At 65.0% G+C, this 25,702-nt stretch overlaps 1 protein-coding gene across 1 annotated transcript in view; it reads right to left on the reverse strand.

The window, feature by feature from the left end:
• Window positions 1-5,387: 5,387 nt before the first annotated feature.
• ZNF469 (zinc finger protein 469) overlaps window positions 5,388-25,702 on the reverse strand; it is a 41,629-nt gene continuing 21,314 nt past the window's right edge. Inside the window, exons 2-3 of the mRNA XM_079117217.1 lie at window positions 21,316-21,379; window positions 5,388-19,337 (exon numbers count right to left, since the gene is read on the reverse strand). Of these exons, the coding sequence (XP_078973343.1) occupies window positions 7,916-19,210 (11,295 nt within the window). The 5' untranslated portion in view covers window positions 19,211-19,337; window positions 21,316-21,379 and the 3' untranslated portion in view covers window positions 5,388-7,915. The remainder of the gene's footprint in view (window positions 19,338-21,315; window positions 21,380-25,702) is intronic.

The following is a 25,702-nucleotide window of genomic DNA, read 5'->3' on the forward strand; positions in this document are numbered from 1 at the left end:
TGGTCATGCCCGTCAGGGCCTCCCAAGCAGAAGGAGACAGGGTGCATATGGGATGCGGGACGCTGGACTGGCAGGGCCCAGAGAGGCCTCCGGCCTGAAGGGGAGGTTTGGGGTCAGCACAGGCCCTCACCCTTCTCTGTCTGAGCCCCAGGGCTGGTTCTGGGCTGTGTAGGGAGGGTCTCTTCTGCGTTTACCCTCGGCTCCTCCGGATGGCTTAGTGGGCCTCCCCTCCCCTCCCTGGACCCGCATCAGCATGTGGGGCTGCTTCCAGGACAGGTGTGTTGTCGGGGGCTGGCCAGCGTCCTACACCGTCACATTCTGTGTAACTGCTGCATAACTCTCTGGGGCAGGGGCACATGGTCCCAGAAAGGGGTCCAGTTCCTCTCCAGGAGCCCTGCAGCTTGGAAATGGGAGAGCTGGAGGCCGTCCCAGGAGGCCGTCCCAGGAGGCCGTCCTTCGGAGAGCCCCTCCTTTTTACTGGAGATTGAGCCCAGGGTTGGTCTTACTACTGAGCCACGTCCCCAGCACTTTTAACTTTTTATTTTGAGACAGGGCCTTACTAAGTTGCGGAGGCCAGCCTTGAACCTACGATCCTCCTGCCTCAGCCTCTAAGTGGCTGGGATCACAGGTGTGGCCTCCCTACCTGGTTCTAAAGAGTCCTTCTTCACTCTGGTCTAGAGGTCAGAGAACTGCCTTGGATTCTGCTCTGCTGTTTTTGGGTGACCCTGGGCAGGTTCTTGACCTCTTTGGTCCTGTTTCCTCATAACCAAGGAAGGTGGGCTGTACCCCTGGGGCTCCTCTGGCCCAAGCCCCTGTGGTTCTGGTCTTGTGCCTCGGCCTGCTTCTGTCTTCTGCCCTGCAGGCTGCTCCTCCGATGGCTTGCTTCTAGCTGGCCTGCCCCAGGAGGCTCTCTGGGCAGGCGTTAGCTGCGGGTGGGTGGCCGAGAGGGCCCCTCCCATGTGCCAGGCCCTGCACAGGCAGTTGGGCTACAATCAAGGGACTCACAGAATGTTCTAGAAACTTAAGCTGGACCTTGAAGGATGAAGACGATACTCAGGAAAGAGTGATGGGAGAGGAGCATGGGGCCAAGAACGCAGGGGCAACAGCAGGTGGTGTAGCAAAGGCCTGAGGTCAGAGGTCAGGGCTCCCGAACTCCGGGCCACATGGAGATGTCTCTGTCCACCCTTGCAAACCCACTTGGGGGTCAGCCCATGCCTAGTGTCTGTGACTGTACCTCGGGGCTCCGAGATGCCCAGAGACACTGCTGCCTTCTCCACGCTGCTCCGCCACCATCTCCCCACCCCTGTCCTGCCCCCACTGCAGGCCGAGGCCAGGGGGACTTCTGGGCACCACTGTGGAAATCCCACACATGCCTGCCGTCCCGAGGGCCTTAAGAAGTCCTGTGGCCACAGGGCTTTGCACGAGCTGTCCTTCCTGTTGCCTGGCCAGAGACTCTCTCAGCACCATCAGACAGCAGCAGGCCTCTGTGCCAGCTTGCAGGGCAGGGCCCAGCTGCCTCTCCACGTTCCACTGGGCCTCTTGTAGCATCAGAGGAAGGAGCGCTTCCTCCTGGAAGCCTGTGCAGAGCGCTGACTAACGCAGCCCCGCCTCTGCTCCAGCAGCTCTCGGGAGGAGCTGCCAGAACTGCCATTTGCCAGGCAGACACACTGAGGCTCAGGGAGGTCGACCACTCGCCTGAAGCCACGCAGCAGGCCTGGCAGCCCTGGATTCACCCTAGAAATTGCACACGCTGCCTCAGAGTGGACACTAGGGGCTGCTGAGGGGCAGACCTGTCACCTGGCCCTGCCTGACCTCCCGTCCCCCTCCGCCAGTCACCGCAGGCGCTGGAGTCAGGGGCAGCTGTGCCGGGGCCATCCTGACATTTGTCAGCGCTGGCTCTGTGAAGGGTTTAATTAACTTCCTGTTTCAATGGGGGATAATGAGTTTTAAACACCACGTGACTCCATAAGGGGGTCAAAGGCAGCGAGATGTCAGAGTAAATTAAGTCTGGAAGTGGGAGGCCGCCGCCGGCCCTGCGTCGCTGCCCGATGCTGCCCCAGCACCCGGGTGGGTGGTGTGCCGCCTGCGGCCTCGCTGCCTCCGGGCTGCTGGCTGGGCCTGTCTAGCTCTGGGGTGATGCTCCGGCAGCCCTCCTCCTGGGGACCTCACCATGCCTGAGAACTGCAGAGAGCCGGCTGGGTCTTGCTGCACAGGGCCTCCTCCTGGCCGCGGTGGTCCTGTGAACGGGCACCGCTCTGTGGAGCCCAGCACTGGGGCCGTGGCCAGGGCGCAGGGTTGTCGTCAGGAGTCTCTCCCCGGTGTCGGCCGAGGTTCACCCGTCCATGCAGCTGCCCGTTCACTGCAGGCGGTGCCGGCACAGGCAGGAAGTGCCGTCTGGACTTTCCTTCTCTGGGTGGCGGCGTGTGGGCCACGCCACAGACAGGATCTGGGCCTTTCTCCCCTCCTGGCCGCCCTCCTCTGCCTCCCTTCCTTCTCTCCACCCAGAAATAGCTGTGGGGCTCCAGGCTAGGCACTGGGTGTCCAGGCGGCCCCACACGCCCTGTGGCTGTGGAGCAGGTTCGGCAGGAGGGGGACAACAGAGGCAGTGGGCAGGCTGTGGCATGTGGCTGGGCAGGGGGCTGGAGGTGGGGCTGCCCCCTGCCAGGCTTTGCATGCTGCGGGTCCCAAGGCCTATGAGTCGAAGGCCGGGTCCTTAGGAGGAGCCCCTGGGAGGTGGCGGGGCCTGCTCCTGCTGCAGGCTGCTTTGCCCCGTGTGCTGCCTGCCATCACCACCCTCACAGAACAAGCCGAGGCAGACACCATGTCCTCAAACCTCCCAAACGGAGCTGAACAAGCCTCTCTTCCTAAGCTAGCGGCATCAGGCATTTTGTCGTGGCAACATGAAGCTGACTGACCAGCATCCCCCGCAGGGTGGCCGAAGGAGGCCAGAGAGGTGTTGTGTGAGCAGAGACCTGCAGGAGGTGAGGGAAAAGCTGCCAGGGCAGTTTGTGGTTCAGGGTGTGGAACAGGCCATCCCTCCCAGACCACACACAGGCCATTGGCCTGCTTTGGCCAGTGAGACATCTGCAAGGAGAGGCTCGTTAAGTGGGCATTGACCTGCTGGACCCCACGCCATAAGGAAGCCTGTCCAGCTGTCAGCCACCCCAGCTGGCCTGTCCACTGACAGCAGCTGTCTGAGTGATCCCAGATGAGGCAGCAGGACCTGCGCAGCCAGCTCGACACATCTTAAACCCTGGCCTTTCAGCCGCTGGTCCTGGTTGGTTGTGTAGTAGCTGAAAGCTGATACAGAACCAGTATGTGGATCATGGGGTCCATACTCACTCTGAGCCTGGGCAGCAGGCAGGGGCTGGAATGGCAGCCCATGGGGTCCAGTGCCACCAGCCAAGAGCTCAGCTGAGAAGGCGGCAGGCTACTGCGGTGCTGAGAGCTCAGGCCCGTGGCCAGCTCGTTTTGGGCAGGGTGCTGAAATGCTGCGCGTGGCTTGGTGCAGAGAGAAGGATGCAGCAGAAAGAAGGGCTCTGTCTTCAAGCAGAGCCGAGAGGAAGATGCAGGAGAAAGCAAACCACCTCTCCAGCCAGAAAGATCTCCAAGGAAGACTGACTTCAGAGCAGCACCTGCGTCAGGTGTGCTGCGAGCCCAGAACCAAGGCTGGTGCAGAGGCCCCGGAGCCCAAGCAGCCCTGTCCCCCAGCGGCTGGATAGTGCAGGGGGCAGAGAGTTGTCCGTGTGAAAGGACACCTTGTCTGGACCATGACCCTAGGGTGAAGGTAGACGTGCAAAGTCACTCTCAGGGGCAGGGCTGGGCTGGTACCAGGAGCCCAGTGTGGCCGGGCTGGAGTCAATCCTGCTCTGGACGTGGGGCTGCTGCTCCTTCTGTCCCCCATGTGGGGGCATCACTGGCCTCTATCCTATGTCCTGAGTCTCATGGGAGAAGCTGCACCCAAGGAATGGTGTGGGGCCTCACCCACTCCTGGCCTGATGGGGACAGCAGACCCCAGGCCTGTCCCTGATGAAGTTCCCAGAGAGGCCTCAGGGCAGGAGAGCCGCCAGGATGGCTGTAAGCTTGGTGCCCTGGCTCTCGGCTGGCCCTCCCCCAGGAGGCGAGGCCCAGCACCTTGTTTTGTTTTTGTGTCCTGTGGATTGAACCCAGGGGCACTTTACCATGGAGCTGCACCCTAGCCCTTTTTATGTCTTATTTTGAGACAGGATCTCACCAAGTTGCTGAGGCTGGCCTTGAACTTGAAATCCTCCTGCCTCAGCCTCCTGAGTAGCTGGGATCATAGGTGAGACCACTGTGCCTGGCCCAGCCTCTTCTCTAGTCTGGGCTGTGTGGCTGCCTCTCCAGCAGGATGTGGCTGTCCAGCTTCCACTTCCTGTGTCTGGGTCTGGGCCACCATGGTGAGGGAGCTGAGGTGCTGATGCGTGAGCCCTCACAGGACTCCAGCCCAGGCTGCCCTGGGCGGCTCTCTGCACACTTCCCAGGCTCTCAAAGGGGTGGGTCCTGGAAGTGCCCGTGGCCCCACATGCCCAGGAAGGCTGCTTCCAGTGATGGATTCTCCAGTGGACAGGGAGTCAACTCCCCAGGAGCATAAGCCGCAGGCCCTGAGATGCCTCTGACGGGCCTGTGGGCTGCCTGTGGTCCCAGCCCAGCTACTCTGCTCCGGCTCTGCAGTCCTGTCCTGGGGCTGAAGCCGGGGCTCTGCCACTGCCCCCCAGGCTGTCTTCTCTCCTACCCCACCTCCCTGGGCAGGTTTGGGGCCAGACCGTGGGACCTCCCAGGGGACCCATCTGGGAGGCTCTGTAAACGCACCACTGTCCCGTCCACCCTGCAGCTCCTGTGGTGGGGCGCAGTCCTGTGAGGACAAGGTCCCCTGGTGGGGAGGCTTTGTGTGCACAGTAGTCCTGACTGTCTGCCCCCAGGCCTGGGGCTTCCCGCTGCCCACTGCAGGGAGCCCGGTGAGCCCCGACTCCCAGCCCCTGTGCACTGCTCCTGGGCTCCCAGCTCAACTCGGGCCCCTCAGGGGAGCCTGCCCAGGACCCTCCTAGACACACCTGGAACCACTGGTTGGCCGGGGGACACCTATCCTGTTCCAGGCTGAGGACTGCTGGCCATGTGTCCTCGCTCCTGGGTCTGCGTGGGAGCAGGTGTGCCAGCACATTCGTGCCTGTTGGTGATGTGGGGGCCCAGGTGTCCGTGTTCCAGTGCCGGGGACCCAGGCCTGGAGTAGGTGTGAGGAGGAGGCCAGGCTCCCTGGCCAGACAGAGGCTGCCACCTGGTGGCCAGGCTAGGGAGGTCCCTGGGAGGGTCTTGGCCACAGGGTGGGCTGGGGGCCACGGGGGTAGGGGGTGGAGGGCATGTGTACTGGAGAAGGGCTCGCTCAAGCCAGTGGGGCTAGAGGGTTGGGGAAGGGTCCTCGAGTCAGCCCCTCCAGGGCGTGTGACAGGCCGGAGTGCCCTTCCGTGAAGGACACCTGAGCACAGCTTCCTCCAGGGACCAGACAACCTACACTGCCAGCCAGGTCCCTGCCCAGGATGGGCTGAGCTGAACAGGGTCAGGCAGGACTGCTGACCTGGCCGACCCCAGGTCTCCACCCTGAAGCCCACCAGACCCTATCTGAGACACAGTTCAGTTGGTCACTCCTCTGACCGTTCCTGCCCCGAACGCTCAGGCAGGCCCCTGTGATTGGGGCCCTTTTCTTCCTCCTCCCTGTTCCTGCTCTCCAGCCTCCTGTCTGAGACCCCTGGAGACCAGAGCCTGCTGCTCATCACCCCAGGTGTGCTCCATGCCCCAGAATCTGTTTGGAGCCCCAGGGCAGGGCTTGGTCTGGCTCCCTTGGCATGTGCCTGGGCCAGGACAGGTGACCACAACCCCACTCTTGGGCAGGTCACTCTGTAGAGTCAGCCACCTGCAGGGCCTGGCAGAGGCTGCAGGTCAGGGGCTGAGCTATGGGAGGAGTAGAGGAGACCACTGGCTGACTGGGGTAGAAGGGGCACTGCTGTGGAGGGGCCGTGTGGGCAAGGGGCGGCATGGCCACATCCAGCAGACGGTAGGCCTGTGGGGAAGATTGGTCACCTGGAGAGGAGGCCTCCCGAGGCTCGGACTCTGTGCTGAGACCGCATCGCATCCTGTGAACTGTGGGCTGTCTTCCCCCAGCATGGACGGCGGCAGACTCCAGAGAAGCCTCACTCCTTTGCTTGGGATGAGACGGCCCATCAGGGTGTGGCTGCCTGTCCCTGGACACTGGGGCCTTTAAGGACAGGCCCCAGGGTTTGCAGCCAGGTGGGAGGACCTGAGGGTGCTGCCCCTCAGGCCCCCTGCACCCGCTAAGCAGGGCCTTGCTAGGTACTCCCCTGTCTCACCTCAGTTCCCGAGGGACTCTCAAGGGCCAGGGAATATGGAGCCAGCTGAGGATGCAGCTGCCTCCTACTGCACCTCCACAGGGCCTGCACCGTCAATGAGCCTGAGGCCTGGCAGGCCAGGGGAGCAGGGCAGCGGGGTGGCTCAGGGATCAAGCCCGGCAGCTGTCTGCCTGGCCCTTGCTGGCCTGGCTCTGCCAGGTGACCTTGCTCAAGACCCCAACGGCCTGGGCCTGGTGTCCCCTTCAATGGGGATGTGCTGAGCATGCCACCGATGCCTGGTGCAAGCTTGGTGCCCAGCCCTATGCCTGCTGTGCCCCTGGGTCCGCATGTGTCCTAACAGGCTGGGCACACGTGTGCACAGTGGCCCTGAGAGGTGACAGTGGAGCAGATGCTCTGCTCTGGAGCGTGGGTGGGGAGGTGAAAGGAGAGACGCCATGCAGCCAGGGTTTTCTGTGAAAATAGTGGGAATATATTTGAGAAGATGAGTCAGCTGTGATGTTTACAGTATGGCTTCAGAGTCCCCACCGTCTCCATCCACATGAAAAACTTGCTGAAGGACCCACAGCACCTTCTGGAGAGGCCGTTTGGGCCTGATTTGGTCTCTGTGAAACGTCAAAATGACACACACGTTGCACCAGCTAAGAACTCACAGGCAGCCTGGAGCCTGAGCCCTAAAGCACAGCCGGAGCCTCCACCTGCCAGCCCCTCGGACTCCACGCGCTCCCAGAGTGCGCACCTGTGGGGTCGGTCAGTGCTCAGGACGACACCCCGCCCGCGGCCCTGAGGGTGTCCCTCGCTCTGGGGACTTTGGGCTGGAGCCTGGCTGGGAGGCCGCCTCAGCTGGGTCTCTCCAGCCTCCCTGACCTGGAGTCCTGCCCAATCACCTGGTCCAAATAAAGTCAAGGCGTCCTGTATTCACATTACAACATGAAAGTAGCACCAGAAACGAGAGCAGAACCGCTGGACAGAGCGGAGAGCTCCGCGGGGGCCTCCGCCTGAGTGGAGCCCCTGCGCACGGCCTTCCGCACTTTCCCGAGGGAGCCTGGTTGGTCCCCAGGATCCAGGGGCAGCAGGAGCATCCACAGTGTGGCCGGTGGCCAGCCTGACCCTGTGGCCAGAGGGAGGAGGCCTATTGTGCTTTTGGGGACCAGGTGGCTCAGAAATGGCCCAAGTGGAATGCCCCGCCCCCTGGGATTCAGCAGTGGCAGCAGCAGCAAGACTCGGGGTCGCCGGCCTCCACTCACTTCCCCTAGGTGACAGGGTCCCTGTGCAAATCTCCAGCACATTCCACAGCAGGTGGTGCCTTGCCAAGAGGGCACGGGGCTGGGGAGGAGCATGGACCACTCTGCCTTCAAGTGCTGGGTACTGAGGAGCCGCAGCTGCCCGCCCCTCACCCGCGGCCTTCGGGTGAGCGAGGGGCTGCTGTCCCACAGCCCTGCCTGGAGCACTACCCTCGGCTCCTAGCGATCATCTGGGGGAAAGTCAGTCACACTGAAGGAGGGTGGCCACAGAGCAAGCCACGCCGGAGCCTCGGATTACTCCGAAGTGCACTTCTTTAAAGGAATCTTGAAGCTGGTCAGTCTCTGGCCAAAGAGCTGGCTGAGGAGGTTGCTCTGGGACTCTGCGGTCCGGTGGTCCCGGAGCTCAGTGGCTTCTGCACCATCGACAGCCCTGCCCCTCTTGGGGGACTTGAGCAGGGGTCTGGCCTGGGGGCTATACCTGCCCAGTGCCCCCCTCCTGTGGGCACGGCTGTGCCCCTCTGGCTGCTCTGAGGGCTGTGACCTCATCTTACCATCCTGGCTACTGGGTCTTGGCTTGGCGAGAAGCACGCGGCTGGGAGTAGCCTGCTTTCTGGGGGTCCGGAGGGGCTTGTTGGGGGCTGGAGGGGCTCTTCCCAAGTTCCCCACAACTTCATGTGGGGTCAGTTCCGTAGCCTGGCCTCGCCTCCTCTTTTCCCTGTTCTCATCCATCTCCCTGGGACCTGGGAGACCCCGGGACCCCTGGTCTCCAGCCTCTCTTGGTCCCTTGGTGCAGCCCCTGGCTTGGGTTCGAGATGGGGGCTTATCTGAAGTGGGGTTTGGGCCAGGGTGTATGGGTCCTGCTGGGGTGGTGGCTGTCTCGCTTTGGAGCCGCCCACTGGCTGGTTGGGGCTGGCTGCCACCCCCTGTCTTGATGCCAGGGCCTGGGCCCCTGCTGCCCTGGGAGCTGGTTCTTGTCTTTGCTTTGGGGGAGGTGGACTTCGCCCTGTCCTCGGTGCTTTGGGTCAGCTCTCTGGGGGCCAGGCTCTCCACCCCCACAGGCTTCCTTGGTTGCACAGGGAGCTTGGGCACCTTGCTGGGAGTGGACGCTGCCGTTCTGTGTTTCAATGGCTTGGTGGCGCCACCCTTAAGGGAAGGACCCCTTGTATCCCTCTCAGGTGCCATGTGGGGTGTGGACACGGGCCTCTCTTTCTGGAGCTGAGAGGGGTCTCCGGGGGAACCGTCAGAGGCACGCATACTGCGGGCCCCCAGGCTCTTGTGTCTTCCTGAGAACGGGGGAGGAGCCCTCTTTTCCTCCAGGGGAGCCTGCTGCTTGCTGGGCTGAGCCTCATCCTCGGGCCTCTCTAGGGTGGGGTCCAGTCTCTGGTCACCTTTGCCACTAGCTGAGGCAGTGGGGAAAGGTGATAGAGCTGGGGGTGGAAGCTCCTGACTGCATGGTGGCAGCTCGTCCTGCCTGACTGGGGGGCTGGCTGGGTCGGCCCACCCCTCAGAGGTGCTGGGAGCCGCCTCCGGGCAGAGATGGGGCAGGCCAGGAGGGGAACCCTTGCTCAGGGTGGGGCTGCCCAGGGGCAGAGGCCCGGTTGCGGCCACGCCGGGTGTTGCGGGGCTGCTGGGCAGGGCCAGCTTTCGCCTTTTGTTGGGCAGCATGCCCTCCAGGGCCAGGGCCTTCTGCCTGGGGGTCCCAGGCCGTCTCACACTGCGGAGCGCGAAGGGCTGCTGACCGCCCCTCAGGTGCTTGTCCATGTGTCGGTCAAACTGCTCCTTCTTGGCAAAGGTGTAGTTGCAGGAGCTGCAGATGAAGGACCTCCTGATGACGTGCATGACGTTGGCACAGAGCTCGCAGGCGTACAGCGGCGTGTGGGGCAGCTCCCGCTCCTCCCTCACCCCGTGCGCCCCACCCAGGTGTGCCCGCAGCTCCTGGGGCTCGGGGTAGACTCCCGGGCACCGGGGACAGAGGTAGACGCGTCTGGGGCTGTGCACCGCCAGGTGGCGCTGCAGCTTGAAGGGCTTGGGGAAGTGCTTCCCGCAGTGGTGGCAGTCTCTGGAGGGGTCCCTGCAGGCGGTGGGCGCGGGCGCCGGCACGGCTGGCAGGAGCGGCTCGCCCTGGGGCCAAGGGTCGGGGGCCAGGCTGGGGCACAGCTTGGCGGAGCCGGTGGCGGAGCCGGTGGCAGAGCCGCTGGTTGGAGCTGCTGGACTGCTGCCGCTGGGTAGCCCACGGCGTGACTTGGTGCGGTCGGTGCTCACGGACCGGGTTTGCGCCTGGGGCTTTGCCCGTTCCCTGGCGGTGTCCCTCTTGGCTTCTCTTTCCCCCTCTGACATCTCCCTGGCGCTCCCACCCGTCCTGTCCACGGTGTGTCTGCCGCGGTGAGGTCTGCCCGGCGCCAGGGCGCTGTCCAGGGAGGGTGTGTGGGTGCTCTCTGGCTCCAGCAGGCCCCCTGAGGACGGCTGAGCCTGCCCCCTGCGGGCGAAGCGGGCGGCGTGCTCACGCAGGTGCTGGTTGAACATCCAGACGTCGGCCACCTCCTGCAGGCACATGCCGCAGGCCCAGGGCCCTGCCCTGCCCTGCAGGTGCCTCTGCTGCAGGTGCTCCCGCAGCCGTTCCCGTGAGCAGAACCTGCGCTCCACGCACAGGTAGCAGGTGGGTGGCGGGCAGGGGCTGTGGGCCAGTCTGTGCAGGTCCAGCTCGCCCAGGCCACGGAAGCGCTGGAAGCACACCCTGCACTTGTACGAGGCCCTCCTGCCCCGAGGGGGCAGCTCTGGGCCTCCAGCCTGTGCCGCCCCAGCTGCCCCCTCTGTCCTTTCGCTCGCCGGCCCTTGTGAGCTGGCTGCGGCCTTGAAGTCTAAGAGGCTGGCGCTGAGGAGGCCTGCGAGGTCTTCACAGGGTCCCAGAAAGCACAGGTCTTGCATCTCCAGCTTGGCGCTGAGCATCTCGAAGTCTTTGGTGTGAAGTGGCAGGAGACTGGCGCTCCCGGGAGGACCGCTGTCGAAGTGCTCTCTCTCCAGGTCTGGGGGCTCTGGGCTCGCGTCTCCCAGGGCCGTCTCGTCGGTGGGGGCCCGCAGGTCCAGGCCCCGCCACGCCGCCGGGACCAGGTGCAGCTCTGGGATGGCCTCTGACCCAGCCTCTTCCACACAGCAGGAGGGAGCCTCTTCCCTAGGGTCAGCTTCCCTGTCCGGCTCCGGGGCCCACAAGCTGAGGCTGGGGGCCCAGGGGTCAAGGCCAGGTGCCTTGCCGCCCAGGAGCCCGTCCAGGAGGAAGGGCTCAGGCAGCACCAAGGCCTCATCATCCCAAGGGTCCTGCAGGGAGAGGCAGAGGGAGCCAGTGTCGCTGAGGTCTGTGGGCAGGTGGGTGGGGCACAGCAGGCCACTTCCCTCACCGAGGGGCTTGGTTGGTGGCGGGCGCTTTGGCCTCTTGCAGCGCTTCCCGTAGACTCGGGGATTCTTCTTTCGAGTGAAGCGGCCATCCAAAGGGAAGAGCTCGGAAAAGGACACATCGTCATCAAGCAAGCTTGGAGGGTCCCCAAGTTCTGGGCCATGGGCTTCAGGAGCAGTGCCCTGCGGCCCCTGCCCCTCACCCCGGGCTCCTGGGAGGCCCCGAGGGCGGCCGCTGATAGAATTGCTCCCTATAGAGTCAGAGGCCTCCGGACCATCCAGTGACCCCTCCGCAGTGCCCTTGCCTGAACTGCCCGGGGCCCCTCTGCTGTCCTCTGCAGGCCGGCTTCCAGCAGCCCGTGCAACCTGTCTGCACACGCCTGCTGCCCCGAGTTCTCTTGGTCCCCGGGACCGCCTGGCCGAGGCTCCCCTCCGCCCCACTGGCAGCTCCCCAGGCAACACCCCGTCTGTTGGCCCCTCCGCCCTCCCCTGATGGTGCCTCTGGTTTCTGGGTGACTTTGGTGCCACCTCTGCACACAGAACCCCCAGGCCTGTGTCTGCCGTGTCCTTCAGCACCTCCGGCCCCAGAGTGGCTGAGCCAGACGTCTGCCCCACACTGGCCTCTCGATCTCCCTCCAGCAAAAGGCAGCTGCTCAGAGGGGCCAGGGGGTTGGCCACCAGTGGGCTGGAGCCGCGCCCCGCTAGACCCGGGTCAGCAGAGGCTGGGGCAGAGCTGTCCTCCCAGGCCTGTGGTTTCCCCACGTCCTCACTCAACTTCCCCTGTGGGCTGCCGGGGGAGCCTGTGCACTCTGCAGTTTGCCTCCGGCCGTCTCTGTTCTCTGTCTGCTTGGGCGGGGGCTGGCCCACCTCCGGCGGGTCTGGTCTTCTGGGTTTGGGGGCTGAAGCCCTGGTGCTGTCCCCCTGCCGCAGCAGGCCTGGGTTGAGGGGACAGCCTGATGTCCTGGGCTCCCCAGGGCTCCGCGCCTCCTCCAGAGTCTCAGGACCCAGGGTGTCCTCAGGCACCGTGGAGCCCTGGACAGGAGACGGCCCGGAGGTGCAGCCGGGGCTCCTTAGCGGGCCATTCGGTCTATCACCCCCAGGTCCCCTGTGGCTCCTCTTCCTAGGGCCCCTGCCGGCGTGGGCAGTGGGTTCTGCAGCATGGCGTGCGGGCGTGACCTGGGGGCGGCGCTGGGAGGCAGCGGTTTGGCCCGGCTGGTGCTTCCTGGCTTTGTGCCTGTTCAGGCCAGGCCTGGAGCGGAAGTGGGCAGAGCAGACCTCACAGGTCACAGGTGGCCCAGGCCTGGCTGGGGGCGGGCTCTTTTGGTGGCCTGTGGCTGTGGGCTCTGGCTTCTTTTTAAAGCCACGGGGTCTCTGCTTGGGGTCCTTCTGGGGTGTCTGGTGGAGGACACTGGTTTGGTTCTGAGGGGAATCGGACCTGAGGTTGCGGGCTGTGCTGCTTGAGGTGCTGTCCTGGGCCTTGCGGAGTCCCGTGGGAGGCGGGGTGGTGACCGGGCCACTGGTGCCACCTCTAGGAACTTTTCTCGTGCCCGGGTGCCTGGCCCCCAGGGTCCCTGGGTCCCCCTCACCCTCTTTGCCAGCCCCCGTCTCACCTCCTAGGCAGGCGTGGGGGTCTGGCCCTGTGGCCCCTGGTGAGGTGGTGTCCGTGGGCACAGCTGAGGTGCTCTCCCCTTCCACATGGCCAAGGAGAGGGGTGTTGCTGGGGGGCTCTGAGGAGGGACCTTCGGACACACTGGAAGGGTCAGGGTAGATGGCCCCCCTGAGCAGAAGCCCTCTGACTACCTCTGTGCCATCTTCGGCGGGAATGCTGGAGGGGCCAGCAGCCTGGGTGACCACCCTTGGGGAGATGGCCCCCCCTGGGGGAGGGAGGGTGTGACAAGCAGGAGGCCTTCCCAGCCCCTCTCTTTCGGGATCCTCTGGAGTTCTCAGTGTGCTGTCTTTGGGGCTATAGCACTTGTAGGTGCGGGTTGAGGCAGCACCGAGGCCAGGCTGGAAGTGGGGAGGGTCTTGGGGGCTGCTGGCCCTCAGAAGAGGGCAGCCCGGTGGAATCTCCTGGGGGCCACCGTGGCTTGTTGTCAAAAATGGAAGAGCTGCCAGGTCCCCCATGGTTCCAGCACCTATGGGGGCTTGCACACAGCTGGGCCCTCCCCCCTGACCCCGAGCAGAGTGGGATGGCAGACCCTGGACACAGGAGGCAGGTGCTGGGAGCAGCCCCCGCGGCTGGGCTTGGGCCCCGGCCAGGTGCTCGAGGCTGCAGGGAGTCAGGGTGGTCGTGATGGTGGAGGTGGGGTCGTGGGTGCCCAGGCCCCTGGAGGGGGGTGCAGGCCTCTCTCTGCTGAGCAGCAGCTGCGGGCCAAGGCCTGGGCTGGACACCTCAGGGGCTCTGTCCTCAGGTGCCTTTTGGGTGAGGGCCACCATCGGGGCTGGCATTGAGAGAGCCCCACCAGAGGGGGCAGGGCCCAGAATGGGCTGTGTCTGCTCCCAAAGGCCCACGGTGGCCTGGCTCCCCTCGAGCTCAGGGGAGCCCCCAGCTGGCCTGGCCAGGGGCTTTCCAGGATGGGCACTGAGCCTGGCCAGCTTATCTGGGCCCGCTGGGTTCCTCCAGTTAGCTGGCTGAAGCCGGCGGTCCTCACCACAGTCCTCGGGCTCCTGGGCTTGGCCAGACAAGCCCAGTTGTCCATCTGCCTCAGGCCCCAACTGTGGTCCAGTGGCTGCAGGGACAGATGTTACCTGCTTGCACTCTGGGGGGCCACTTTCCGCACTGCGCCCTCCGGGGCCTGGGGGGCCCCTGTGTAGAGGGCTGCAGGCAGCAGCAAGCAGTGCCCCCTCTGAGCCCTGCATGCTGGGTCCCAGGACCTGGAGTGGCTGGGAGCAGAGGGAGGCCAGGGCCTGCGGCCTCCTGCTGGGGCTAGCCTCAGGTGCCCATGCAGGGCTTGGCGTGGGGGGGTCCCGAGGTTCCCCGCCCAGGAGTGCCGCCGGCCGAGAGACCCCTGCTGGGGCGGCCCCCTTGCCCTCAAAGCCAGGCCCCGCTGTCAAGGGGAGGAGCCCAGCCTCCTCAGACCTTCCTGCTCTGTCCTCAGAGTGTCCCTCGGAGGTGACACTGTGACAGGCACCTGGAGGCAGACCTCCATCCCCTCGAATTGCCAGGTCAGAAGCCAGACGGGCAATGGGGTTGCCCCGTGCGCCCCATGCAGGAGAACCTTGGCAGCACCCCTCTGCCTTAGGGGGTTCTGGGGAACACTCTCCGCCCTGTCCACAAGGAAGCCACAGAGGGTTGTCCTCTGTCCCCTGTGTCCTGACCGTCTCATTATTTTTAAGAAATAGAAGTTCCTGGTTTGGGCTGCACTTGGCTGAGTGTTGGACCGCAAGCAGGAGCTGCCCGCTGGGGTCTCTGCCGTCTTCTGTCTCTGAATCTCTGGCCTTTTCTGCCTGGAACCTGATGCTGCTTCCTGCAGGGCTGAGAGGAGCCCCAGAATCAGGCTCTTTGTGGGTGCTTGGGGGAGACACTGCTTTTCCTGGGCGGCAAAGGGCTGGGCAAGGCCACTCTCCCTGGACGCTCCCCAAAGTCCCTTCCATGTTGGCTACAGCCGTCTCCATACCTTCTTCACGTCCATTAGATTCCCCAAGACCTGTGAGGTCAGCTGTTGAGACTGTGTCCTGGGGCGGTGAGGCTGGTTCTGGGCCTGGGGTGGGGCCCACGCTGCCCGCAGGGGCCACTGCGTCGGGCTCCCCTGGGGCTCTCTCTGTGCCCTCCTTCCTCTGCAGCTGGCTTTCCAACTCGGTGACCAGTCTCTTGATTTCCAGTTCATCCTCCGACAGGCTGCTGAGGCTACATTCACTTCGCTTCCCAGGCACGTGGGGTGGGCTGGGCGGTGCTGGCGGCTCTTGGGGACACTTCTTACCCAAGGACTTTCCCCCTGAGGGGTCAGGAAACTGGCTGGGCAGCACTGGCGGCACTTCCGCCAACAGTAAGAAGGAGGAGTACAGTGGGTCTATCAGAGGTTTCTTTGGGGGAGAGTTGGCCTGCGCCAGGGGCATGTGGGTGTCCACATCTGTGGACTGGCCATGGCAGAGTGACTGGTTGAATCCGTCCTCAGGCAGCCCTGCAAAGAGGGATGTGGACTCCAAGGTCAGTGGTGATGGAACATTCCCCAGGTCTGCGTCAGCAGCGTCAGGTGAATGCTTCAATGATTTGGGCTCAAGGGTGTCCATGCTGTCCTGGCGGAGGCAGGAGCCACTGGCCCTCTGCACATGGGGAGCTGAGGGCTCAGAGCACAGGCTTCCGGGGTAACAGCCCTCGAGGTCTCTGGGTCCGAGGAGTAATTCACTGGGTGCACTGCTGCTGAGAAGGGGCTCCTTTCCGGCAGGGGGGACCCCCTTGGGGTCTCTGTCAGAGCGAGCAGGGTCACAGCCTACCTCAGTGTTCGTAGCAAACAGGATGCGGGGCTCAGGGTAGGTGGCACCCGGCCTCAGAGCCTCTCCTAGCTGGTCAGGAGGACAGTCCTCTCTGGGGCCTGGGGCTGGCGTACTCTGGCCGGCCAGCATGGGGGCTCGGCCTCCCAGTGGCTGGGGTCTGTCAGTGTTGCGTCTGCCGCACTGTGTTGGTTCTGGGGCTGGGGGCCTGGCGCTTTCTCCCACAGAGATGGCTGCAGAAATGAACCCCTCTCTGAGTTTGGAGGCTGATTCTTTGGCTTTTTCAGGCTCCTGGGCCTTCTGGGGGAAGTCCACGGGTGCGTGGCTTTCCTCCGGGCTCTTGCTGTTGGCAGGAACCTGTGGGGGATGCTTAGGGGACGCCGTGGGGCCATCAGCATGCTCGCGACGCAGCCCCACAGGGGTCCCTCCAGCAGCTGCACCTCCTGGTGGGCTGCATGGCCCCATGGGGGCTGGGGAGCCCCTGTCCTCGCTGGCTTCGTGCCTCAGGCCTTTCCTGGGACCCTGGGGTGAGTGGTCCTCCCTTTTCCTGCATTGGTGCCACCGTTTATGGCCATGGTGGGAGCGGCCCCGGGAGCCAGGGCCCTGTGTCCGGGGATACTCCTCCTCGGATTCGGAAGCGCACTCCGTCAGCCTGCCGCCCCGGGTGCTGGGCAGGGCTCTGTTCAGCGGGGGCCCCCGTGAACAGAGGCGGTGCTGGGCCTGGTGCCTGTGGAACTTGTTCTTCTGCTGCACGATCTTGTGGATGAGCTCCTTGCTCCAAGCACCACCCCGGACCCTCCTCTTCCTGGGGTCCTTTTTAGGGGGCAGTCGCAGGCGCCTGGAGCTCCTGGTCTCTGTGGCGAGGGAGGTGGCTCTCCGGGCCTGGCCATCTGGATCTGTGTGGCCCTGGGCCTGAGTTCTGAGGTCCCGGGGGCAGGGCGGGGGCTTCTCCGTGCCACAGCCCCTCTTCCTGGGCCTCAGGCAGGGCCCCTTGGGGCCACTGTCTGTGTCCAGTTCTCTACGAAGCAGCTTGAACTGCTTCCCTCTTCGCTGTGGTCTGACCGGGCTGGCGGCATCTGCCTTCACAGGTGCCAGGCCCAAGGAACGGGTTTTGGGCCGATTTCCAGGGGGGCAGCTTCCATCCGCAGGGCAGGGGGCTCGGGGCTCTGGTGTGTCGGCTTTGGCTGGGAGCAGGTCCTGGGCACTGTGCTCTGGAGCCACCCCTGGCCGGTTGTGGGTGGGCAGCCCAGCTCCAGGTCCTCTGGGGCCAGAAGGCTCTTCGTCAGCGAAGACGTCGATGAAGCTGCTGTCTATCTCGGGGTTGTCTGACTGGTCTTCCATGCCGTTCAGCGCCTCGGTGATGAGGCTGTCCAGTTTGGCCTCGTCCTCCATGTCCAGGTCTGAGGCAGGGAGTGGGAAGGAGTTGGCCAGGCTGGGCAGGTAGCTGGTCCTCAGGGAATCGTCCCTGGCCAGCAGGAAGGGGACAGTCTGACTGTGGCTGAGGGGGCCCGTGTGCACGTGGGTGGGGGCCTTGGGGGTGGTGGTGGGTGCAGGGGGCCCTGGGGGCTTCTGGGGGCCATCCCCTGCCCGGGCCGGCCTGCAGAAGTGCCGGTGGGCCAGGAAAGCTGCCAGGCTGCCATAGTTGCGGTCACACTGCCTGCAGGTCAGCAGCACGTCCAGCTGGTCCAGGCTGGCACTACTCAGGGAGAAGTGGTGGCTGGGGTAGGGGGGCGGCTCTTGGGGGAAGCCCTGCAGCAGCTCCTCTCCTGCCCTGGGGCCCTCGGCCCCCCGCCCGTCTGTGGGGAAGGCGAAGGCCTTGGCCGGCTCCAGCTGGTAGTGGGTGGGGAGGGCGTGGGGGGGCTCTGGGGACGGGAAGGCGCTGCCAGTCTCCTGGGGATGGGGGGCCGGGTGGAAGAAGGCAGAGGGCCCCAGGGGGCCGGGCAGCTGGCTGTCCTCAGGGCTGGGGTTGGCAGGGCTGCTGGAGAGAGGAGACAGGGAGGAGCAGGAGCTGCTGCCCACAGTGGTGGTGGCAGGCGAGGGCAGCGGGGACTCGCTGGGGGAGGTGCCCACCACCCTGGGGGGAGGCAGGCCAGGGGTCCCTCGGGGCGATGCCTGGGGCTGGGCTCCCCCAAAGAACAGGGGCTGGGCCCCAGGGTCACTGGGCCCACTGTAGGGGAACAGCCCCGGAGAGCTGCCTCTCACACCCAGGGCCTCTGTGGGCAGAGCTGCTTGGCAGGCAGCACCGAGGCCTCCATGGCTGTCTCCCTGCCACTCGGGGGTGCCCCTGGGGAATGGCAGCTGGCTCAGGATCTCCATTCGGTGGGGGCTTGGCCCAGGGGTTGGGAGCGCTTGGGACCAGGGCACTGGGGAGTTTTGAGGGAGGCAGAGCCCCTGGCCTGGGCCAGGCTGGCCTTTGAGGAATGCTGTCCTGGTGGTGTCTGGGGGGCCCACGGCAGCTGTTGGGTAAGGGGCTGCCGTGGGGTCCCACAGTTGGGGCAGTCGGGTGGGCGGGGGCCCCGGGGTGGTCAGCTCAGTGTCCGCAGGCTCTGGGCTGGTGCCCACCCCGTGGGCTCCGTATGCTTGCCCTGGAAAGTGCCTTTGGGACAGAGGGTTTGGGGGCCCTCTGGGGCTCCCCATGCCATCATGGGCTGAGGGGGCTCCGTCAGGAAGGACTGTGGTCAGGCTCTTGTGCAAACTCTCAGGGAGGGGGCTTGGGGCCAGGTGAGCAGCACCAGTTGGGGAGAGGGCACCGCCAGGGTCTGTGGGGTCGTCGAGGCCGCCCGGCTGGCTGGGGTAGCAGGGGAGGGTGTGGGGGGCAGGCCCCGCAGGCAGCGGGTAGGCGGCACCTGTGCCCACGCCAGCCTCCTGCCAGGTGCCTGTGGGCTGGTGGAAGGCAAGCACCAGCCCCCTGCCAGCGTAGTCCTGCCCGGCTGTGTCTGCAGGGAAGGGCTTGGGGCCAGCTCCGTGTGGACCCTGGGCCGGGAAGGGGAACTGAAAGGAGCCCCTCTGGGGGCTGCTGGGCTTGCTACCTTTAGAAAAGGGCTCTGGCTCTGGGGGAGGGACCCCAAAATCAGCACCTGGGAAGTCATTTGCAGCAGCTGGAGGCCAGGTGTTGGCCCCTCTGGCCTGGAACTCAGGGTAGGAGGCTGGCCCATGGGGACTGGCCCTGCTGCTCTGGGGGGCCCTCAGAGGCAGGGGCCCTGGGGTGGCCTTGGGTGAGGTATAGTCGGTGGAGGTAAGGCTGGAGGGGGCCTCCGGGAAGCACCTTTGGGAGTTGCACCCTTTGGGGGCAGGCAGGGCCTTGGCCCCCAGGAGGCTGGGCCTAGGGTGGGCTCCAGTCTGTGGGCCCCTGGGGCCTTCTGCTTCTGGGTCCTGAGTGGCCTTGCACGGGGAGCCCTCAGGGGTTGCATCTAGGGTGGGTTTGGCCCTTGAGCGGGTGATGCTCAGACTGCAGAGCCGTGTGGGACTACGGCCTGCCCTGCCCACTGCCCACTCGGGAGCCTGGGGACCACGCCTCCTGGGCAGGGCCTGGGTACTCAGGAGCAGGGCCGTGGCCTCAACTTCCCTGGCTTGCCTTGGCTGGGCCTCGGGAGGCTCCCGGGCCTGGGCCCTACCGGCTGCTTCCCTTGAACCTTGGGTGGTCCTGCTGCCTGGGGAGTGGTCTTCGATGGGGGGCTGGAGGGGACGCCCCAGGCCACGGGCAGCTCGGCAGGGCTGCAGGTCTCCGGTCATGGTTGGGGGCGGTGCTCTTCGGGGCCGCTCCCCTGGCATGGCCCCACCGTCCTGGGCACTAGGAGGATGCAGTGGTCCGAGTGGGGCCACAGGGAGTGGGCTGGGTGGCCATCCTCACCCCTTGGGGGTCCCCAGGGAAGCCTGCTCTCATGGTCCTGAGCGGAGCCTGCAAGGAAAGGGCAGAAGTGAACGGAGGCTCATGGGGCTGGGGCGGCCCCAGCCTGGCAGGGAGGCCATGCTGGGCCTCCCAGGAGGCCGTGGCCAGGCCAGAAGCAGGAGCTGCAGGTGTGGCCATCACAGACATCCTGCTCTAAGGGAAGGGGCTGTGCAGCTCAGTGCCTGGGGGAGCCAAGGAGAGGGTTTCGTGCCAGCCTGAGCCAGGGACTCTGGAGGGTGGTGGGCGAGAGATGGATGGGAAGTGGGGAGGAAAGCAGGGGACAAAAATGGGAAGGAGGGGGGCGGGGGAGGGGAGAGGGCCTGCCTGGGGTCGGAGGTTCTGGGAAGACCACTAGGCTCCTCTCCCGCCCTGCCAGGCACCTGCCAGGCCGAGAGGGGAAGGCCTGGCGTGGCCCACCAGGCACAGATGCAGGTGGGTGGGTGCCCACTCCCCAGCCGCAGGACACGGGGGCAGTGTGGACCTCTTGGAGGCTACGCCTGACTGCTGGGGCTGTGGAGGACCTCTGCTGCTGGCCGCACCTGTGCTCGGCCGGAGCCCCTGCCCTGGGGGCTGCGTAGGAGGCCTGCAGCCCCCGTTCCGGAGTCTCCCCCTCAAGAAGGAGCCGACCCCTTTCGGAGCCCCTTGACCCTAGCCCAGGCTCTGGAGAAGCCCCTGCCTAAGCACAGTTTCTGTCTGCCGAGGCCCCAAGGGCCTGTGTGCATCCCCTGCCTCCCTGAGCCCACTCCCACCTGCCCCACAGCTCCGCCTTCATCTATGTGCCCCAAAACCTTGGTCCCAGGGCTTCCCGGGCCATCCGTCACAAATCACTATCCTCCCTGCTTCAAAGGCTGGCTGAGGCCATGCAGCCTGCTCCTAGGGAGCTTGGCCCCTTCCCCACTCAGGCCAGCTCCACTCCGGTCCCATGTGTCCTTAGGCCCCTCTTCTGGACGTGGATGGGACCCAGGGTTACATGGTGGTGGGTGCTGGGGCAGGGGCTCCTCCCCACCTCCATAGGCATTGGCCCCAGAAGAGAAGCTGACGAAGGGCTCAGGGGGGCCTGCAATGGCACCAGAAGGGCCTGGACCCTGCCCACCACCACACAGCCAGCAGGCAGAGAGAGCCTGCTCCCCACATGCGCTCCCAGGGCTGCTCGAGGGCCAGGCCCAAACCTGCACATCCAACCAAGGACAGGCAGTGCAGAGTTGCCCTGGAGTGCCCTGCCCAGCAGGGGCGTCTGCCCTTCTTGGGGCCTGAGGGTCCCCGACTCTCCCTGGGCGCAGTACCAGTGCCCCCCAGCAGAGGGCACCACCATAGAACCCAGAGAAGAGATATGCTGGACGGTGAGGTACCCCTTCCTCCAGGGCCACCGCTGGGCCCCTTCCTGTCCTGTTAGTTGGGGAGGGCCCCTCCCTGTCTGGTCCTCAGTGAGGGTCAGGCCTGTTGGGTGAACAGGTGACCAGGCAGCAGAACAGAGCTGAGCTGCTGAGCACTTTCAGGTGTGACTCTTTCCAGCACAGTGGGTTTGGCCCCTTGGCCATTCCAGACACCCGCCTAGGGCCAGGCTGAGGCAGAACCCCTGTCTCATGGGTGACACCCTCCCCTGTCTTGCAGGTCAAGAGCCTTGGGCTGGGAGCTGAGGAGACCACCAGAGGCAGAGTCCCAGCTGGACAGGGGAGGGGAATGTGCCCACAGAACTTATCCCTAGGGAGGGCTGCCAGACTGGAGAGGCCTCAGATCTTGGCTGCTACACAAGGACCACCAGATCACAGTGCCATGTGGCCACCTGCCCAGCTCAGGGCTGGGTTGCAGGCCTGTGCCAGCTCTGATGCCTGGCTCTGGGGAGATGGGCTCCTGGGGAGCCAGCTGGCAGCTCCGTCTAATGTCCTGTGTGGGAAGGCAGAGGACAGGTGTGGGAGTCCTGGGGGACAAAGGCATCTCCGGACAGTGGCAGGTGCCAGCCTCCAGGCAGCTGGTGACTTCTACGTACCTGGGGAGCTGGGGCCCCTTGACGTGGTCGACGCACGGCTTCCTGAGGGTTGGGCCTTTCTTGGCTGCAAAGAAAGGAAGGGGTATTGGTGTTACTGTGGAGCAGGGCTCTGTGCCTAGAGCCCCGGGCAGCAGGCAGCACAGCCCCCTTGCCCACCGCCACCCAGGGGCAGAAGCTTGCCCAGGGGAAGCGGGTGGCAGAGCCCACGAGGCCAGAGGCGGATCTGGCCGCTGGGCCGGTAGGCTGGGGTCAGGCGGTCACTTCATTTCTCTGCACTCACTTGGGTGCAGGTCATGCGCTGGCGCAATTGGAAGGTGGGGGTGGGAAGGCGCTGTCCTCCCTGCAGACCCTTCCCCAGTCCTGCCAGGGAGTCGAGGGGGAAGATGCAAACGCCAGCAGACGGGGCCAGACGCCCCACTCCCCTTCCCCAGATACGTCTGCCACCTCGCCGCTCTGCACCTTCCACCCTCAGTACCCTGGAGACCATGCCAGGGCGGGCCACAGAGAAGCTGCTTCTGCTCACCCCCCACCCCGGCCACCCACACGCGGCTGCAGATGGGTCCATGTCCCTCTGGCCTGGGCCTTTAGCTGGGTAATGGGCAGATGCACTTGTAATCTGGAGAGGGGCTGTCGGGTCACCCCTGTGGGGTTTAAACTGTGGCCAGGTGTTCTGTGACCTGACCCTGGTGAGGTGCAACCCAGTTGCTCCCACTTGAATGTGGGTCAGGCCCAGCGACTCCGCTGACGGCAGGACTGGTGGAGGTGAGGGCGTCGTGGCCTGTGCAGACCAGAGAGCCACTGCAGCCGCCCTCCTGCTCTAATCACGCACCGGGTGCTGGGGGAGGGGGCACCAGCAGCCATGTGGCCAGACTCGGCCCACGGAGGCCCACGGAGGCTGCTGCCCAGGCAAATCTGCAGCCCCAGAGAGCCTTCAGATGGGGATGTGTCCCTGCCGACTCCCACCTGCAGCCTTGGGAGACCTGCTGACCCCTGCTGGGCTACACCCCTCCCTGACCGAGACCCCAGCAAGAAAGGGTTGTATTAGGCGGTGGCGGCGGCAGCGCGATCAGCCACTTCTCCGTGGTGCCACTAGAACTGCAGGCTCCTCTGCACCGTGTGCTGGTCCAGCCCACAGAGCAGCAAGCTGGCCCTCCTGAGGTGGCAGATGGCCACCATTCACTCACAAAGCGTCACATCTGCACCATGCTGTGCTGGGCACTGGGCACATGGCCCTAGGTGGCTGATTCATGGCCTACCTCTCATCACAAAGACAGAGTCAGCAAATAGCCACCGATGTGGAGGCTGAGTCTCAGAGAGGTGCTGTGGCCTGGGTGAGGCCACACAGCCGGTACGTGGCCCAGCAGGTGCCAGGGCAGGCCTGCTGTCCCTGCGTCCCTCTGTGCTTGACACACGCTGACTTTGTGCCTTTGGTGGAGGCTCCAGCCCAGCTGCCCCATCGTTCTGTCCTTCCCACCTGTGCTGGTCCAGGTTCTGGGGGTGCCCCGCCTCCGTGTCCAGCTGTTGGGCAGAACTCAGCCCCCCTGCCCATCCTCAGTCCTGGGTGGTGGCCCCTCGCTTCCCTCAGCACCCCGGGGCGCAGGAGTGAAGCTGCCAGCTCCCATCCAGAGCCCAAGGATGAGGGGCAGCAAGGGGCAGCGTGGGCCCCATCTCGGGTTCCAGCCCCGCCTGGGCTCTTGGCAAAGCCCCCTGCGCTGGTGTGGGTTTCAGCAGGCCGGGCCCCTTTGAAGAGCAGAGATCCAATCCCAGGTCCCAGGCGGCCCAGTGAGCCCCAGCAGTGGGAGCAGTTCCCCTCGGATGGGCTACGGGCTCACCTGGTAACTCAAGACCAGCGTTGCTTAGCTGGCTGGCTCCGTGGGCCTAGGGGCCGCTGGCCCCTGGGAGTGGGCCAAGCCCACAGACGCAGGCCCCTGCAGCTGCCCATCCTCTCTGCTCCCAACATTCTTCCTTCACAGCCTCTTCCAACCTGCCCCGTCCCCCCCGTGGCCTTCCGACTGCAGAGCTGGACCCCCACTCCAGGCTGCTCCTGGCCCGTCCTCCTACATCAGGCCTTGGCCCAGAGCTCCCTGCACAGACCTCCTGGCTCCTGGAAGAGCACCCAGTGGCCTTGGGGCTGACAGATGGGCTCTGGGGATCCTGGCTGTGGGTTTGGGGCCACCCAGCCTCTCTGGGGCAGTCCCCTTGCCTGTGGAAAGGGACATCAGGGGTGGGCACTCATGCATGTGGCTGGAAGAGCTCACCAAGGTGTTTCATGCAGACCAGCAAGAGCCCGTGGAGTCTGCCCTGAAGACAGCCATCCACGGGAGGACCTGAGGCCAGTCTCTAGCCCTGCTGGCCCAGTCCTGGCCTTGGGGCCCTGGTGGCTCCCTCACTGTGGCCTTGGCTGGTCTGCTGTTGCGAAGGGTCAGTCTTAGCCAGGTGCGGAGAGGGAGGCTCAGGTGTGTGGGGAGCGGCAGAGCCAAGGCCAAGTCAGGCAGAGTCCACATCCCTGTGCCCAGAGACACCACAGCATCATGAAGGCGGAGCCAGGGCCGCTGCCCACCGTGAGGCCCTGGCCACGCACTCGCACTCATCTGCACCTGCTCCCCGTCCTGTGAGGTCGGCACTGTCCTCAGACTGAGGCACGGGGCCGGGATCTCTTGCCCAGGTCAAGAGGTGGGGCTGGGAGGGACTGGCTCTGTCCAGAGCCCAACCGTCCAACCAACTCTGAAGGCTGGTTCCCTGCTCCGCCCACCTTGGCGGATCCCACCTGTGCTATGCTACTCAGCACTGAACCCCAAGTCCGGCCTCCCTAGCCCGCACTGCAACTGGCCTCTGGCTGGACACAGACCTTCAGCCAGTGGCCACTCTCCAATGGGCAAGCTGGCTGAGGCCAGATGCCCCTCACGGCGTTGTGCCTCCTCTTATTCACCCATGACGCCCTCGGCCATGCCATGGGCCCTGTGTAGGACATTCAACCTGGGCCCTCACCCAGGGTGTCTCCCTCTGCCCCACACACCCATCCTGGCCCTGTCCATGAGGGCTGGGCGTTCTGGGGAGCAGAGCCATGCAGGGGGACACTCCAGGCTAGCTTGCAGTCCTGGGCCGGGGCAAGCTGCCAGTATTTCACAAGATTCCCCTTTCCTTTCATTCAAATGCTGCCGCTTTTCTTAAAAAATGGTTACCTGAGCGCTCAGGTAAAGCTCTGCAGGTAAAGCTATATCTGCGATATGGCCTGGAGGTAGGCCCAAGAACACTGCAGGTTATCGCTGCATTTATCTTAATTGCTCGGGAAGTGGAGGCTGGAGAGCAGGCCCGCAGGCAGGGGTCTGTCCCGCCTCCTCGGTGCACCTTGGAGCCGGGTGGAGAGCCTGTCTTCCAAGATGCCAGGGCGTGGCTGTCGGGTCAGGGTTCCTGTTTGAGGATGGAGCCCGCCGCCCTCCAGCTGGCTGGGAGCTGGCCCGGGTGCTAGGCAGGTGCTGGTCACCCTCTCCCCATCGCTTTGTGCCACAGAGGCAGTGTTCAGGGGGCTGGATATTGTTTCTGACCTGGGCGCCTCGCTCCCACCAGCCCTCCAGTGGAGCACCAGGACCTCCTGACCCAACCTACGTCCTCGCCGAGGGCAGCCTCGGGCCTCCTCCAGCCTCCTCCAGCACCGCTGCCTGACTCGGAACCTGCCCCTCCAGGCCCCTGTCAGTCCTGGCTCTGCCTCAGGGCACCTGGAGGGTCAGAGGCCACTCCCTTGGCCTCCGCCGCATCCAGAGGCAGAGGTGGCCCAGGACAGCACCCTGGGGGATGCAGCTCATCCTGGCCTTCTGGTCCTGGCCCTCAGCTCAGCCGTGAGCCCACGCCTCCCTCGGCCTCCTGGGCACCGCACGCATCTGGCTTGCAGGAGTGACCCCAGGGAGCCCCAGTCCTAGAGGCACAGCCAGCGAGAGCCAGGCTGTTCGAAGCCCAGGAATGGCTTGTCCTGGGGCTGCGCGGGTCGTCGGGACACGTGGTGGAAGCCACATAGCGACCCCAGGGCTCTGTGGACCTGCGTTGAGGACCAGAGATGGGGTGGTGTTTCCCTGAGACGAGTGGTCAGGCGGTTCTGTCCGGGAGTCCTGGAACAAGGCTAGACCAGCACATTCACGTCACAGATGGGAACGGTGGCTCAGACGGGCTTGGCTGAGGCCACACAGCAGCAGACGGTGTTCTGCTGCCCCTGGTTCAGAGCTCCCTGCAAAGGCGATGCTTGATGCAGCCAGTGGAGGAGGCAGAGGGCAGGGTTTGGGGCCCAGCTCCTGGGCTCCCGAGGAGGGAAGGGAAGACCAGTCTGCTTGCACAACAGGTCTGGAGAAGAATGGACAATGTCCTCCAGGTGGTGAGCCCCCATCACACTGAGGAG

This window comes from Sciurus vulgaris, assembly GCF_902686455.1.
Source record: "Sciurus vulgaris genome assembly, chromosome: 17".
NCBI classification, from domain to species: domain Eukaryota; kingdom Metazoa; phylum Chordata; class Mammalia; order Rodentia; family Sciuridae; genus Sciurus; species Sciurus vulgaris.